The sequence below is a fragment of the Mus caroli genome, unplaced genomic scaffold, assembly GCF_978045245.1.
Source record: "Mus caroli unplaced genomic scaffold, Mus_caroli_1 scaffold_5, whole genome shotgun sequence".
NCBI lineage: Eukaryota > Metazoa > Chordata > Mammalia > Rodentia > Muridae > Mus > Mus caroli.
Window position 1 is genome coordinate 10,668,411 of NW_028227260.1, and position 17,111 is coordinate 10,685,521.

Below are 17,111 nucleotides of genomic sequence, written 5' to 3' on the forward strand. Positions count from 1 at the left end.
GCAATGAGAGACAACACAGGAGCTCCATCTTCCTCCCAGTTCATGGCTGCACCAGCTGCAGCCATAAGCAGGACTAGCAGCCTTGGGTTCTGCTGCTCCCAGATGGAGCTCCATCTTCCTCCCAGTCCATACCTTCACCAGAGGTGGTTGTGGAGCAGTGCACCTCCCCCCACCCCACAGCTCTGCCTTCACTCCAAGCGGCCTACTCCAATGTGAGACACCAACTAAAGAGCATGCAGTGGCTGGACCTAGACTTCCCTACACATCTGTAGCAAATGTGCACCTTGGTCTTCATGTACGTCCCCTAAGAAGCAGAGCAGGGACTTTCTGGGTCTCTGATCCTTGGATCCTCTTCCCCCCACCTGGCCTGCCTGCCTGGGCCTCAGTGGGAGAGGATGTGCCTAGTCTTGTTGGGACTAAATGTCCCTGGGTTGGGTGGTGTCCAATGGTGGCTCTCCTTCTCTGAGAAAAAGAGAAGGGCTGCTGGGGTGAGGGATTTGTAAGCGTGGGACTGGGAAGAGAAGAGGGATGTAAAATCCAATAAACATGTGTGTGTGTGTGTGTGTGTGTGTGTGTGTGTGTGTGTGTGTGTGTGTATAAAAAAGCCCACCTATACATAAAACCTGTTTTGCATTAGCCAACTACTTTTGGGCACAGAACCTGTCCTGGACTACGGTTGATATACCCAGGGACACTCCATTGGAGGGCTGATTTTCCCCTTCCCAGCAGGTTTCTATTGAAAATAGCTTCTTGGTTCATTTCCCATTCTCAGCCCTGAGACTTCTGGCTGGCTGGAACCTGTGTAGGTCCTGTGCATGTTGTGAGTTTGTATGTGTATTAGTCTTGCTTTGTCTGAAAGACACTGTTTCCTTGGAGTCTACCATCACCTCTGCCTCTCTCTTCTTCTGCCTCTTTTTCTACACAGATCCTTGAGCTCTAATGGAAGTGGTTTGATAAAGACACCCTGTTTAAGAATGGGTACTTAAGGGCTGGAGAGATGGCTCAGTGGTTAAAAGCACTGACAGCTCTTCCAGAAGTCCTGAGTTCAATTCCCAGCAACCACATGGTGGCTCACAACCATCTGTAATGGGATTTATTACCTCTTCTAGTGTGTCTGAAGACAGCTACAGTGTACTCATATACATAATAGAAATAAATCTTCAAAAATGTTTTAAAAAGAATGTACTTAAGTATCTGTTTGCACAATTGTTCAATTGTGGATCCCTGTGTTAGTATTATTTTTATGTTTATGAATGTTATTGCTTATCTGTAGATACAGTACCCCCAGAGGACTGAAGGGGGTGTTGGATCCACTGAGACTGGAGTTACAGATGGTTGTGAGCTATCATATCAGTGCTGGGAATTGAATCCAGGTCATCTGAAAGGGCAGTCAGTACTTTTAAATGCTAAGTAATCTCTCACGCTCCTTGAACATATTATTTTTAATAGATACACTTGTTCTCAGTATAGTGTTGATTTATGTTATCAGTTATTGATAAGAGGATATTCTGTTTCCATGTAAAATAGCATTGTTTTGGCCACATAATTCTAGATTTGGGCTTATCTAATTCAAGGCCTCTTACAACTGCATTTTGATTTTATACATAGTATGTAACTGATAAAGATGTATCTAGACACATGGAAATAAATTTTGCCTGATGGATATTCGATTAATTTTGGCCACACACTGTGGAAGAAATCAGTATTGTCTCCATTTGCACATAGATTTTAACATTCCTGATTCATGTCTGTGCTTTTGATGGTCCTTTGAAAGGGCTATAATATCTTACTGCTTCCTTCATTAATAGTGAATTACATACAATTTCTCACTTATGTCCATTGTTGCTTTGTATAAAAGTCATTATTTTACCTTTTAACAATTATTAACATATTGGTCTTTTGTGTATAACTTTAAAGTATATGCAGGCTTCACACTTTCTACATATTCCAATTCAACTAAATTCTAAAGGATAGATTTAATAATTTGATGAAGACAGAGGTAATAAGTACAATTCAGAAATTATAATTTTTCCAGGGGAAAAACTGAAATCAGGCTCGACCAATAAAGCTATTGGTAACTTTTCAGGAATAGCAGCAGACATGAAGAATGCCTTTGTGTATTTGATACCTACTCCTCCTAGACCTCCGTGTTTGGCATCAGTAACACAGTCTTTGCCATAAGGAAATCCAGCTTAGTGGCAAAGACAAATAATGAAAAAAGTAACTGAGGTTAAAGTTCCTGGGTGCACATGTGCCACCCACTAGAACAAAGGTCCCCAGGTTATGGATTCAAAGTATATGGGGATGCTTTTATATGGAAATGGACTTTTATACTTGAAAGATAAAAAGAGGAAAGAAATTAAGTTTTGATCTTCATTCTTTTTACACTAGAACACGAATTCTGGTAACAAAGCTGTTCGGCTTTATTGCTAATGCCTGAAATATTCATTAAATTGTTCCTTGGTGGATATGGGGCACTGCAGACTTGTGAGTCCTTTTGCTTCTAACAGCCAACTCCAGAGGTGAAGAGAAAATCAAAGCCATTAACAGGCTACCTGCATCAGGGGCCAACTGGAAAAACAGAAGTCCAGCTAGGTGGATCAGGTATAAAAGGTTTTAGCATATTCATTTATGGTTCACCACACCATTAAGAAAAAGGAAACACAAGGTCAAAGATGATAGCACCAAAGATAAAGATAAAGGCTGCAGCTGCTGGAGTTCTCAGTATGAAGCCCTAAAGGTGGACAGTTCTCAAGATTCCTGGGAAGCTGTTGAAGTTCTCAAGAATCTGTGAAAACCCTCTCAGTCTATCGCAACCCCTGCCTGCAGCTGTCAAAGATCACGGGACCATAGGTGTGTGGGCTCATTGCTGGGTCTTCAATTCTATTCCATTGGTCTAACTGCCTGTCACTGTACCAGTACCATGCAGTTTTTTGTTTTTTTTTTTTTTGTTTTGTTTTGTTTTTTTTTTTATCACAATTGCTTTGTAGTACAGCTTGAGGTCAGGCATGGTGATTCCCATACCTATGGAAGGAGTTACAGAGACAAAGTTTGGAGCTGAGACAGAAGGATGGACTATCCAGAGACTGCCCCACCTGGTGATCCATACCGTAATCAGCCACCAAACCCAGACACTATTGCATATGCCAGCAAGATTTTGCTGAAGGGACCGTGATATAGCTGTCTCGTGTGAGGCTATACCACTGCCTGGCAAATACTGAAGTAGATGCTCACAGTCAGCTATTGGATGAGATAAGGAGACACTTCAGCAGATGATGGCTAAGAAAAAATGAGAAAAGCATGATGGTGCTCTCCTCAGCCTGCTTCGGCTCATGCCTTGGGCTATTTCTGTGCCTTCCAAGGAAATTCAAAGGCCCCATTGAGCCTCAAAATAGAAATGAAGTTTGAAGATCATAGTTAATTTTCTTGCCCACTTATGTTTGTGGACTGGGATTTGTAATCCATTAAACTTCCAAGCTGATTTTACTAATTATTTGAGATTCCTAATTAGCATGTCTTAAAGGAGAACAAAGTGTTTTTTAAGCATGGTATAATTGTTCACTATAAACAGTGTATTGCTTATTTTTGCTTATAAAAGAAGAAAGCAAGTGTTCTGTATGTCTCAACTATGAAATCACCTGATAAACTTGTCATTTACATGAAACACTGTATGATAGCATTTAGTAAAAGTTCTATAAAGTATGTTCATTAAAGAGCAACCAAAGCATTTATGTTAAGCTAGAGAAAGTGCCCAAGGAGTTAAAGGGATCTGCAACCCTATAGGTGGAACAACATTATGAACTAACCAGTACCCCGGAGCTCTTGTCTCTAGCTGCATATGTATCAAAAGATGGCCTAGTTGGCCATCACTGGAAAGAGAGGCCCATTGGACTTGCAAACTTTATATGCCCCAGTACAGGGGAATGCCAGGGCCAAAAAGTGGGAGTGGGTAGGTAGGGGAGTGGGGGGGGGTGTATTGGGGACTTTTTGGATAGCGTTGAAAATGTAAATGAGGAAAATACCTAATAAAATTAATTAAAAAAACCCTAACAATATATATATATATTTTAAATGTTTACTCATCTCATATGTATATTTACTCATTCATGGGCAAGCACCAATCCCTAACACTATTAATGATACTCTGTTATGCTTGCAGACCAGAGTCTAGCATAACTGTCCTCTGAGAGGCTCCACCCAGCAGCTGACTCAAATGGATACAGACACCCACAGCCAAACAGTGGATGGAGCTTGGAGACTTGTGGGAAGCCGCAAACGCCATTACAAAATGGCGCTGGCTACCACTGGCGACCCCCATGAATATGGGTAAACAACCAATGTGCGCATGTGCATAAGAGTTTTTTGCCGAGTCACTGCCTGGCCCGAGGCATATTAATGAGGTAATGGTAGCATAACCAATCAGGTATGGACACGTCACTCCTAGGCCTATATAAGCAGCGCCATTTCTGGGGCTCAGGGTCTTTCACCTACGCAGTCCATGCTCTCCCAATAAACGTGTTGCAGAAGGATCCTGTTGTGGCGTCTTGGTTGCTGGTGAGTGGGCGTCCACAGAGACTCTTGTGGAAGAATAGGAGGAAACATTGTGGGCCCTAAAGGGGATAGGAACTCCACAGGAAGAATAACAGAGGCAACTCACCTGGACTCTTGGGGCTCTCAGGGACTGAACCACCCACCAAAGAACAGACATGGGCTAGACCTAGGCCTCCCCACACATGCACATATATAGCAGATTTGCAGCTTGACCTTCTTGTAGGTCCTGAACAACTGGGATGGGGCTATCTCTAAAGCTGTTGCCTGTATGTAGGATATGTTCTTGTAGTTGGGCTGCCTTGTGTGGCCTCAGAGGGAGAGGAAGCACCTAGCCTCACAGAGACTTAAAGTGACAGGGTAGGGGGATATCCAAGGGGCCCCATCCATTCAGAGGAGAAGAGAAGGGGTGATAGGGGAAGGACTGTAGGAGAGAATGACCAGGATGGGGCAATGAGAGGGATGTAAAGTGAGTAAGTTTTAAAAAACCATTAAATTAAAAAAAAAAAAAACAACCAAAGCATTTATGTTGAGAATATTTTAAATGTTTACTCATTTCGTTTATTTAAACAAGATAAATGTACTTATCAAAAGCAAGTCTTAAAATTAAACATTTACTGAGATAATACAACAGGATGAATCTGTAAAATTTGAAGACAGCAAGTGTACAATAAAATATTCAGTATCATCATGCAAGTATTATCTTGCAACAGAAGATTTTCACAGAAGATATACATGTCATATCTCAAACAACAGAAGCTATTCTGAATATTTTATACAAATAAAGGGTATTCCTTGAACTTTAAATAAAATGAAGTTCTTGCCTAGAAATGTATGGGACTTGAAATTAAGTTCTTCCTATTATAAAATAAGAAATATGAAGCCAATATATCTCAAATGTGTCATCCAAATCTACCTTTCCATTTTAGCACCAAAATTTCAAATTTAACTTACACAATTTTTCAAGTGTTCAGTAGTTACACAGGCCTAGTGTCTACCGCACTGAACAAGTCAATTATGTTTCCATTACAGTGGAAAGTTCTATTGGAGCACTACTCCAAATAACTTATATAAGCAATAACCATGTGTCTTGAAAACTTTAAATACAGAGAATCTTGATCTTGTGATTTTGTTTTAAAATGGACAAGTTCAATTTGAAATCTGTATATGCAGTTTGAAGTAATTTCTTGCCTAGAATAAAATTTCCATTTTCTTTTTTAAAAATGCATTTAAACTACCAAATAGTTGCATGGATTCATGGAGGACAAAGTTAGTTATGTTCTGATGTATATTTATACCATGTGTCCTATTTTTATGTTAGCTCAACCATAAAAAGTGGTTAAACTGAATGGTGAAGCCAGAGACTTGCTTAGATAAACAGGTCTAAGTAATTCTTGTCAAAATTCTTTTGTCTATTATAAAAGATTTTTTAAACTATCTACTTTTTAAATCCTTTGTAAACATACCTTAGAGTTTCGTTAATCTAAAGGAAAATATTAATTTGTTCATGTATTTATTTAAAGAGCAGAGCCTTAAAATGTCAATTTCTTTTTTCTTTTGGTGCCAAGATTTACCCAGAGCCTTGTGCATGATAAACATATTACCACTGAGCACAACAGCTATCCACAACATCTGTCATATATAATCCTTGTAAAAACATACTGTATTATATTTAGGCTCTAAAAGTTGAATTTATTTTTCAAATTGGTGTGTGTGTGTACATGTCTTCTATAAATCAGTCATATAGAAATATTAGTATCTCTCACAAGTTGTGAAAAAAAACAGGACTTCAAAATAGTTATACTACTTAACAGACTTACAGTATCTCTTTCCATTGGATTTTTCCCCTCTGCTTTTCAAAATACTGAAGTTAGTGAAGGTCAACCATTAAGATAGAATTTTGGGTTATACAGAAATTTTACATAAGAAAAATTATCTTTGTAACTAATTTAAAATTTACTTTAAGTGTATATAAAATTTCAATAGGTTTACAGCTAAAAGATGGCATTATAACTAATAAAACGTTTCCTAAACACAAATATTCATTGGATTATCCCTGTGGCTAAAACATCTAGTAACATTCTCTATAATAAGGAACTTATGTTAAGAACAAAATACTTTTCATGAGGCAGATGGACCTTTCTCGTTTCTCCAATATTCTTGCTAATATTAATTATTTGAATATGTGTGTTACTATTAATTTAAGACAGGATCTCAAACTTCCTAATGCTGTAATCCTTTAATTCAGTTTTTTCCATGTTTTGGTGATCCCCAATCATAGCAAGATATCTGATATATGACCCCTGTGGAAGGGTCACTTGACCCCAAAGGGACTGTGACCCACAGGTTGAAGAGCACTGTTTTAAGAGCATTTTCCTCTGAATTTCTGGCCAATGTTCTCTTATACATGAAATACTGTCAGATTTCAATTTGTGTGCACTCGGCTAGTAGAATATCTCTGGAAAACAGTAATATATTAAAACCTTACCCAGATACTTCAGAAACCAAAAATAATTTGAGTGTCTGAATTTGGTCAGATCCTTATTACTCACGGACATCTTAAAAGTTTAATTGCTAAGAGGAATGCCAGCTACCCTGGCATTCAACATGAGAAAGTGTCTAATAAAATGGCATCAAGAGGCAATTGAAAAAATACTACTCTATCTGGAGTATATCTAGGCAACTAGGTCTTATCACTGGAAGACTAGATCAAGCAAATGCAACAGCAATTTTGCTATTGTACACAGTGTATAAGGAAGCCATTGAAGGCATTCTGGATATAAGTAGATAACATCTCCTTTCTGAATCAACTGTTTATACCTAAGTTCTAAACTGTCAACTCACTTAGCAAATACCAAGTTTTGACCATATGCAAGGGATGCTTAAAACATCTTGTATTGTCCCAACTACAGCTTTCTACATGTGTGTGGCTGACACTGAGATTTCATCTGCCATTAAGTGTTAAGTCTCTCTCTCTCTTTATTGTCTCTCTATATACTCTTGCTCTGTATTCACATAACCAGCTAAAATAATCATTTAAGAATGTCCTAGTATTTCCGTAACTGGATGCTCAAGAAAGAAGTACACAGTTCCCCACTTTGTTCAGAGACAAATTACTTCAAAAAGATCTTTCTTTAATTGGTAGTCAATACAGAACTTTGTCATTAGGGCAGGCTAAATATGGCATGACAACCTCAGAAACTTACAAAATGATCTACTATTTTAGAAAAACTTGGCTAAATGGATCTGTTAGTTTCATCCATCTGTTTGGTTGACTCTGTAGAAAGAGCTGTTGCTAGGAATTAGAATGATTAAGCTACTGCATTCCTTGGGCCTTGTCTAAGGATTTGGAGACAGCCATTGATGGCTGTCACACACAATTTCCAATAATATCCAGTTTCTTCTAGATCATATTCAGGGTAGTTGTCCTGAAGAAATTCTGGTGATAAAGAGCCAAAACAGAAGAGTTACTTGGACATCAACTCTCAGAGAAATGAATTCATGTACTTTTAGTTTGCTTTCTCACTTCCCCTAGTTTTTTCAGTGCTGGGGATCAAACACAGGTCTACTATTGAAGTGCACCCCAGCAAGGGGTCTTTACGATTTTGTTTTGTTTTCTTTTGTTTGAGACAGGGTTTCCCTGTAGAGCCCTGGCTGTCCTGGAACTCACTTTGTAGACCAGGCTGGCCTCGAACCCAGAAATCCACCTGCCTCTGCCTCCCGAGTGCTGGGGTTAAAGGCATGTGCCACCACTGCCCGGCCTTTACGAATTTAATAGATAATGCATGGATTATAGCAATTATTAAATTATCTAGATAAATCTGAAAAATAATAACATGAAAGAGCACCACTCTCAAATCATAATCCACAATTATCTTATTTCATGTCAGAATAGAAATCCTCAGCTGTCATAATTAACCAAGGTCAACTCTCCTCCTCCTTAAGTGTCTCAAACATGCATCTAGCATATCCATTAGCTCAGAAACAAGCATCTTAAGTCTTTGTAATATGTAAGAAACTGCAGTGTCTTTATTCTCATAGACTCAGGAAGCGATCACTGCTGTTTTGCTACTGGTGGTCATATATCTAACAAAATATAAGCGGATTTAGACCTTTCATTCCCAGAAAGATGGTACATAAGAGGAGGTGACAAAGTAACAGTTCAAGAAGTGTTTTTAGAGAAAATGGAAAAACAAGATGGCAAAAGAGAAGACAGCTGTTTGTTAGTATAGCAAAGCTGCTTTAATTGCTTTTGCAGGTTAATGCTCCAGTACCTTTGATCCCTTAACATCTGGTGGTCCTTACATGTCAGCGTTAGTTTGTAAAATTGATCTGTTTGTGTTTCTGCAGATTTAATAAGCTAATAAATCAGGATAATGCTGATAACAAAGCACAGATTCAAAATGTTTAGCAATACATGTGTCAAAAGCTTTCACACCCAAAAGGTTACTGAGATTAGCAGCAGCCTTGAAGGAAGAGTTTGTGATAAATCACTGGATTCAGAATCAGACTTTTCTCTGATGAACACATTTTATTCCTGAGTGCATCTGTATGGGAGGGAGGCAAAAGACAACCTCAGAAATGACATGGACTATATTTGAGACAAGGTCTCTTACTGACTTTGAAGTATCCAATTCTTGGTAGACTGATTGGCTACCAAGCCTCAGAGACCTTCCTGTGTCTGCATCCCCAGCCTTGAGATTATAAAAGTGTACTATTAGGCCCTATATATATTTTTCATGCGTACTCAGAATCATAAGAAGATCCTTATGCTTACAAAGCAAGCATATTGCTGAATGAGCTATCTCCCTGCCCCCTGATAGATACTTTTGTGAGATTAAAGACAAGTTAGGAAAAGATTTGTCTCATGTGTCCATGACACATGCTATGGCACATAATAAACGCAGTAGAAGACAAACAGCATTTGCAAAGCTTATAAGAAGTAGAGACAAGGGACTGAGGTTGATTTGTGCTTCCAAAAATGTGTTCTCTAAAACACTGAAAGAAATTTTAGGGGAAAGTCTGTTTATGTATAGATGAGAAATATGATATTCCAAAATTAGTCTCCATTTAGTATATAAGTAATATTAAGTGCTGTGGTGGTTTGAATATGCGTGGCCCATAGTGGGTTGGCACTGTTGTGAAGTATGGCCTTATTGAAGGAAGTGTGGGCTGTCATGGTGGGCTTTGAGACCCTCTTCCTAGCCATGTGGGAGCTGGTCTTCTATCTGTCTTTGGAACAAGATGGTGTTCCAGCTCCTCCTGCACCATGCCTGCCTGGATGCTGCCATGCTTCCTGCCTTGATGATAATGGACTGAACCTCTAAACGTGTTAAGTCAGCCTCAATTAAATGTTGCCATTTATAGGAGTTGCCTTGGTCATGGTGTCTCTTCACAGCAATTGAAACCCTAGCTCTGAAAAATCCCACATTGGAGATAGTAACTTCCATTGAATAAAAAGAACGAAAAAAGAAAATACAAAGAAAAATGTTAACGGTCCCATGGGACTTTCAATCCTGAGCTTCAGTCAACTGTGTTCAGAAAATGTTGTTGAGTTACCACACCTATGGAAAACCACAGCAGGAAGCTATAGTCAGTAGAGCCTTTCCCATCTTAGGTCCATTCAAGATACCTTCAGAAGCCAAGTACAGTGAGAAGCACAAATCATGAACCTTTTTAGTCCCCAGTGAAAGACAGAGCACAATTTCCATCTCCCGGAGAAAAGACATAAATGAAATGAATTCTTCTTTTGGCCCCTTTCCCTTAACACCATTGACTTGTATTATTCTCTCATGATCTACATGTAACAAACAAACCTCGGAGAGCATCAATCCTATTGGGATCAAGGGCAAACAGGCCACACTCCATATTGCCATAGACGTTACTTGCGACTAGTATTTCCTCTGGAAACAAGTGGAGAATGATGTACTTGGCTGACAGGTCTGGACACAAATGGCATTTTGCTGTTTTCAGTACTGAATATGGTATCCGTATATCTCTACATGGATCTCCAAGATATACTAGAAGCAAAACATAAAAGTACAGATTAGGTTGGATTTCTTTGTTGGTTTTTTTTGTTTGTTTGTTTTGGTTTTGGTTTTGGTTTTTTTTTTGTTTTGTTTTGTTTTTTTTTGTTTGTTTGTTTTGGTTTGGTTTGGTTTTTCGAGACAGTGTTTCTCTGTGTAGCCTTGGCTATCCTGGAACTCACTCTGTAGACCAGGCTGGCCTCGAACTCAGAAATCTGCCTGCCTCTGCCTCCTGAGTGCTGGGATTACAGGCATGTGCCACCACCGCCAGGCTAGGTTGTATTTTTAAAAGGCTCTACTAGAAAGATTAATTTTTCTGGATTTTGGGAGTGCAGGAATTTGATAATTTAAAAGAATTAAATCTTAAATTTCTAGTGTTTTGTTTTTACAGGTTTTTGGCTTTTATGAGAATAAGCAAAATCAATAAGATGGGTAGATAAGGAGGTGAGAGGATCAGGGAGGACTAGGAGGAGGAGAAAAATATGATAATAATATATTGTTTGATTTTTTTGAAATAATTATAATGTAACTTAAAAATTAAAATTTTAAAATTTTAGTAGATTGTGAGGCATCATAAGAAATGAGACATACTGCTGGCCTAAGTATTTGTGTTACCATTATTCAAAATGATGACTTTGTGTCCTGCTAACTCTTGGTATGCAATAAGTAGTAAAACTAAATTGGGTATATCCTAAATGATTTTTATGTATTATTTCCTTACAAAAAAAGACCTTTTCAAAAATAAGCAACATAATTCTTATTGATGCATTTAAGCTTTAAAAAGTAGGCTTTCTCTTTAGTAATATGCCCACCTCTTTAAGTCAACAAATTGAAAATTGTCATAGATACCATATTTTAGATATCTTACTAGAACTGAAAAATTGTTAAGCTTTTTTCATCTCTCAATTTTATAGATTATTAGCATCTTCCTGAGATCCATAATAATTCAAACCAATAATTGAAAATTTTTATACATTATGTATGACAAAAGATTATTTGTGGACAAAATGTCTCAGAGAAACATGTTATGATTCTTACAAATCAAAAAATATTGTCCCATAGCAGTCATTATTTAATATGTAGGAGCACATATGTTGAATCATACACATTTAATGTTCAAGAGAGCGAATTATTTAGAACCATCTCAATGGGCCTGAAGACTTAATTCTGGGAGATTAGCCTAATAAATTTATCAAGGGTCAGGAAAAGGTTAGCCGGGCATGGTGGCGCATGCCTTTAATCCCAGCACTTGGGAGGCAGAGGCAGGCAGATTTCTGAGTTCGAGGCCAGCCTGGTCTACAGAGTGAGTTCCAGGACAGCCAGGGCTATACAGAGAAACCCTGTCTTGAAAAAACAAAAAAAAAAAAAAAACAAAAAAAAAAGAAAGAAAGAAAGAAAGAAAGAAAAGAAAAAAAAGAAAAAGAAAAAAAGAAAAAGGTTGAAAGCCGGGCGTGGTGGCGCACGCCTTTAATCCCAGCACTCGGGAGGCAGAGGCAGGCGGATTTCTGAGTTCGAGGCCAGCCTGGTCTACAAAATGAGCTCCAGGACAGCCAGAGCTATAAAGAGAAACCCTGTCTCGAAAAACCAAAAAAAAAAAAAAAAAAAAAAAAAAAAAGAAAAAGGTTGATATACTTGCATAATAATTCAATTTCACAGAATCTAAGAAAATCACCCAAATTATGGAATGTGCCATTTAAACAAAGGAAAAAAATCACTATAGAAGGTAAGCTCCTTCTAAAAATAAACCCTTAAAAAAGGGCACCAAACAAAGAAAGGCATTAAGTTAGGGAGAATGAAACTGGGTTTAGAAAATTTACCCATGATCCCTCAAAAGAAATTGCATTTGTCAGTATTTTGGTTGATATGACTCTTATTTATATGAAGCTCCAATTGTTTGTTGTTGTTGTTTGTTGTTGTTGTTTGTTTGTTTGTTTGTTTGAATTCTTTGTCTGGTGATTTCTATTATTTAATTCAGCCACTTTCTCTAGGTACAACTTTAACATATAAAACAGTTATATTATTTATATAACAGAAAGATATATTCCCTCATAATTTCTTTTGAACATAATCCCCAGGAACAGTCTACTGAATGTTGATATGAATATCAAGGTAAAGACAGTCCCAGGGACCACTCATTTACTAGTGATGTTAAAGGCCAGCATCCTGGGGAGAATATCATAGAAAGCACAGTAGCCAGTGGCTCCATTATTTACAGAACCATTTTTACTTGACACAGTATATACAGTTGGCAGTGCGGATGCAGTGACCTAAGAAATGACATGTTATTTTTTTTACTGAAACCCCTTACTGAGCACCACCAATGTGCCAGGCACAGAGACCAAAAACTGGAAGCTGATCCCAGCTGTAGCTCCTGTAGCACAAAAGCAGATGGTGTCTCATCTAAGAGCTCTCATCAGTCAAATGTCATCCAAGTGTTACTCTCTGATGGAAGAATAACACATTCAAGTTAACATTTAAAGTAGTCAGTGTCAAATCCAAGTATCTTTATTTCATTAGCCCATTACTATAAGGAGTTTAAGTTGTTTCAATTTCTCACAAAGGTTTTTCAACAAGCATAGAAGTAGAAAATAATACTATAAACATTACTAACTTAATACCTGGACCTGCTAGCCAGAGAGCTTGTTTTGAAAACTCACCCAATTGGTCAGGATTGATGGATGCATTATCACTGCCCTCAGGGTTTGCATCAGGAATGTGTTCAAAATCCACTATTTCTCTTTTTACAGACTCCCTGACATCCTGAAGCCACTGAGAAGGGCCCACACCTGCATCATTATTGCTTCTGGTATACCAGTTTCTGGACATGGGCACACTGAAGTTTCTATTCTGAAACACAAAATTCTATGTATAAATAAAGTTCTATATTGAGAAAGTATGTACATATGTCAGTATCCACCTAGCCTGACCCTCATGATGGCAAGGAAACGATGAACCATTTCTAAAACAGAGGGAGGGCATTATAAGTACAAGGCAAACAAATACTACGTCAAACTGTCAAGATTTGATATTTCATGGGAGAACCTAGCAACTCTGTCTAATGAACTGATAAAAATAGATGTGTGCTAACATCCAGTTCTCTTTTGTGATTGGGTTACCTCACTCAGGATGATGCCCTCCAGGTCCATCCATTTGCCTAGGAATTTCATAAATTCATTGTTTTTAATAGCTGAGTAGTACTCCATTGTGTAAATGTACCACATTTTCTGTATCCATTCACGAAAGGATGGACCATCTAGAGACTGCTGCACCCGGGGATCCATCCCATAATCAGCCTCCAAACGCAGACACCATTGCATATGCCAGCAAGATTTTGCTGAAAGGACCCAGATATAGCTGTCTCTTGTGAGGCTATGCTGGGGCCTAGCAAACACAGAAGTGGATGCTCACAGTCAGCTATAGGATGGAATACAGGGCCCCCAATGGAGGAGCTAGAGAAAGTACCCAAAGAGCTAAAGGGGTCTGCAACCCTATAGGTGGAACAACAATATGAACTAACCAGTACCCCCAGAGCTTGTGTCTCTAGCTGCACATGTAGCAGAAGATGGCCTAGTCGGCCATCATTGGGAAGAGAGGCCCCTTGGTCTTGCAAAATTTATATGCCCCAGTACAGGGAAACGCCAGGGCCAAGAAGTGGGAGTGGGTGAGTAAGGGAGCAGGGCGGGGGAGGGTATGGGGGACTTTTGGGATAGCATTGGAAATGTAAATGAGGAAAATACCTAATAAAAAATTGGAAAAAATAGTGGTAAATATTCGAGAAAAAATGAACACACGTATGCAATGGGAGTCTCCTATGAATGACAATATTTAGCTTATTTTTAATATTTTATGCTTTTAATTTTATTCTCTTCTTCTGATGGCTTTCATTCATATATATATATATATATATATATATATATATATATATATATATTACCCTTAAGGAATTACTGCTTACAAAAATACCTGAGCATTGGATTCCACCCTTGCCAAACAGGTGTAAAATGTTACAAATGTCTTCTGTGATCAGGTCTTATGGTATGCTCCTGTTGCCCAGTGACTTGGAAGGTCAGATCAATGAGATCACTTGAGCCCCTGAGTTTGAACAGTTCTGGTGAGACCAGACCATAGTGAAGCAAGTCTCAATGAACAAAAAGTACCTCCTGTGATTTTGATATGTACATGGGATCACAACCACTGTTCTAAGTTAGGACCTCTCAAACTTTAGTGTATTCATAAGTCATCTGGAGCTGGGGGCTTGAAAAGTGCAAATTATACTTCTGGGAGTCTGAGGTGCAAACCACGATTACATTTCTCACAAGGTTTCTGGGTCACAGGGCCACTTTGAATGGCAAAGACCTGTATCAGGCTTCTTATAAAGCATATAGCAGGCACCTGGCAGATATTTCTTCTTTTCTGAAGGCTAAGCAAATATGCAAATTACCATTTTCCAGACAGCATATTGATTTTGCATGCAAATTGTTTAGGATGCAGTTTTTGAGTGCTATGAAATGGAATGTTAAAAATAAGCTGATCTGGTTTCCAACAGATGGTGCTTGAGCTATCGCAGAAATCTAGTCCCTCACCAGGAAAACAAACTCAGCTACAAATACTCCTGGCAAAGTTTCTATAAACTTAATCTAAAGGGACAAACATGACTAAATACTATAACTAATAATAAAGTGGGATCTTTAGAGATACTGGTGAAATTTAGAAATTGTTATTAACTTAAATATTTTACTACAAAGAGAACATATATGGCATTCTACTCTAATGGCCCATTAAAGGTTAAAAACAAATCTCTAGTGGACTTTGAAGATGAAATTCATTAGAAAGAAACCAGATTGCTATTGCCATAAACTAACTACAGAGAGTATAAATTATGTGTGATGTGGGCTGGGGAGATAGCGCAAGAGGGAAGAGCACTTGTTGTATAACCATGAATACCGGAGTTTACATCTCTAGCACCTACACAACAAGGCAAGCATAGCTGTGAACACATATGTAACACTAACTCTGTGTGGTTGAAGACAGTAAGATCATTTGAGTTTATTGGCTGCCAGCCTATTTACAAATTCAGTAAGAGACTGTATCAAACGAGTAAGGTAGAGGATGATAGAGCAGGTTGCTCTGTGTCCTCCTCTGACCTCCAAGTATACACACATGCACACAGACAGAAACACACACACACACACACACACACACACACACACACACACACACACACACACACGAACAAGGAAGCAAGGAGAAATAAAGGGAAAGAAAAATAGATCTGCAAAAGTTTAATCTCAAAATATGCATTCTTTGTATGTATGTGTGACTCAGTAAGACATGGAAAAAGACTTGCTAAACATTTTAATATGGTAACTACAATATAGTACTTTGTTTCTCTGAAAGTCATTTTATAAAACATGAATATCAAGTAGTAAAATAAATAGACAATGTAATTTGGAAAAATCGTCTCTACCTACCTACAACAAGTAAACAGCATAGGGCCTAAAAAGTCTGAGTGCCACGCTATGAATTCTGGTGTTGTATGCAATATGAGCATAACAAGTTCTTCATTAAGAAAACAGGTAACTTACCCTGGGTATTTCTGCGTCAGTATACAAACTCTGTATCATAAAACTAATAGCAGAAACACAGTCTTTCCAGGCTTTTCCTTTTTCGCTTAAGTCATACTCTGGGAAAACCGTCAAGAGATATTCTGCAAACAGAGAAGAGAACGTATTCACAAAAATTAGAAAAGAAATTAACAGATAAATGAATAAGAAATGTTTCATTTCAAACAACAACAAAAAGTCCCTTTCTCTTCATGATTGGCATTCTTTTCTCTATTTTCTCCCTTGGGAGTTTAGAAGTTCTATCTGATAGGGAAGTTTTGCTGAATTATTTCTTTGTTTCATATATTTCCTGAAAACTCATGGGGGGGCAATACTCAGAACTTGGTGATTTAAGAAAAGAGTGCCAATTTTTTCAAGGTTCTAAGACCACTTTATCAATATATTAGCACTAAAAAGAAACAGCACCCTGAACAGGGAAAAGTTGTCACTATAAATGCAGTGACACCATGCTTTTATAGTGTATTTACTGATGCACTTGTCATGTCTATCTTCCCCTAAATTATTCTGTAAGCATAAGATAGTCCTTGTACAACACCATTCACTCCGACAAAGACAAAGACTCCTCCAGAATAGAGCTCAAATGGTCATTCACAGGCATGTCTCTTCAGTGGAGCTGTCCAATTCTGAGGCCCCCTCAACACCACTACACTGGGAAAGATTTTTAAGTGTTGTCACCTATATGTTCTCTTCTAGACTCTGAGTAATAATCTATAAGCATAATACTTCTGCCTTATAGTGTTCTCAGTGTCTATATATCCTATGACCTTGATCACATATCTGGAAGGCAGGAAGTTTAATATGATAATGGATTAACCATGAAATCCTATTTCAATGTTGTCGGTTACTAGCACTAAAAGACTATTTATTCTTCCATTTTTATTTATTTATTTAACTTTTTCTTTATCATTTCCTT

General features: G+C 38.1%; 1 protein-coding gene across 1 annotated transcript in view; it reads right to left on the minus strand.

Annotated features, from left to right (window-relative positions):
- Positions 1 to 7,859: 7,859 nt before the first annotated feature.
- Positions 7,860 to 17,111, minus strand: part of Bend2 (BEN domain containing 2) — a 63,076-nt gene continuing 53,824 nt past the window's right edge. The window contains exons 13-16 of the mRNA XM_085838335.1: positions 16,160 to 16,281; positions 13,232 to 13,421; positions 10,365 to 10,568; positions 7,860 to 7,987 (exon numbers count right to left, since the gene is read on the minus strand). Of these exons, the coding sequence (XP_085694461.1) occupies positions 7,860 to 7,987; positions 10,365 to 10,568; positions 13,232 to 13,421; positions 16,160 to 16,281 (644 nt within the window). The remainder of the gene's footprint in view (positions 7,988 to 10,364; positions 10,569 to 13,231; positions 13,422 to 16,159; positions 16,282 to 17,111) is intronic.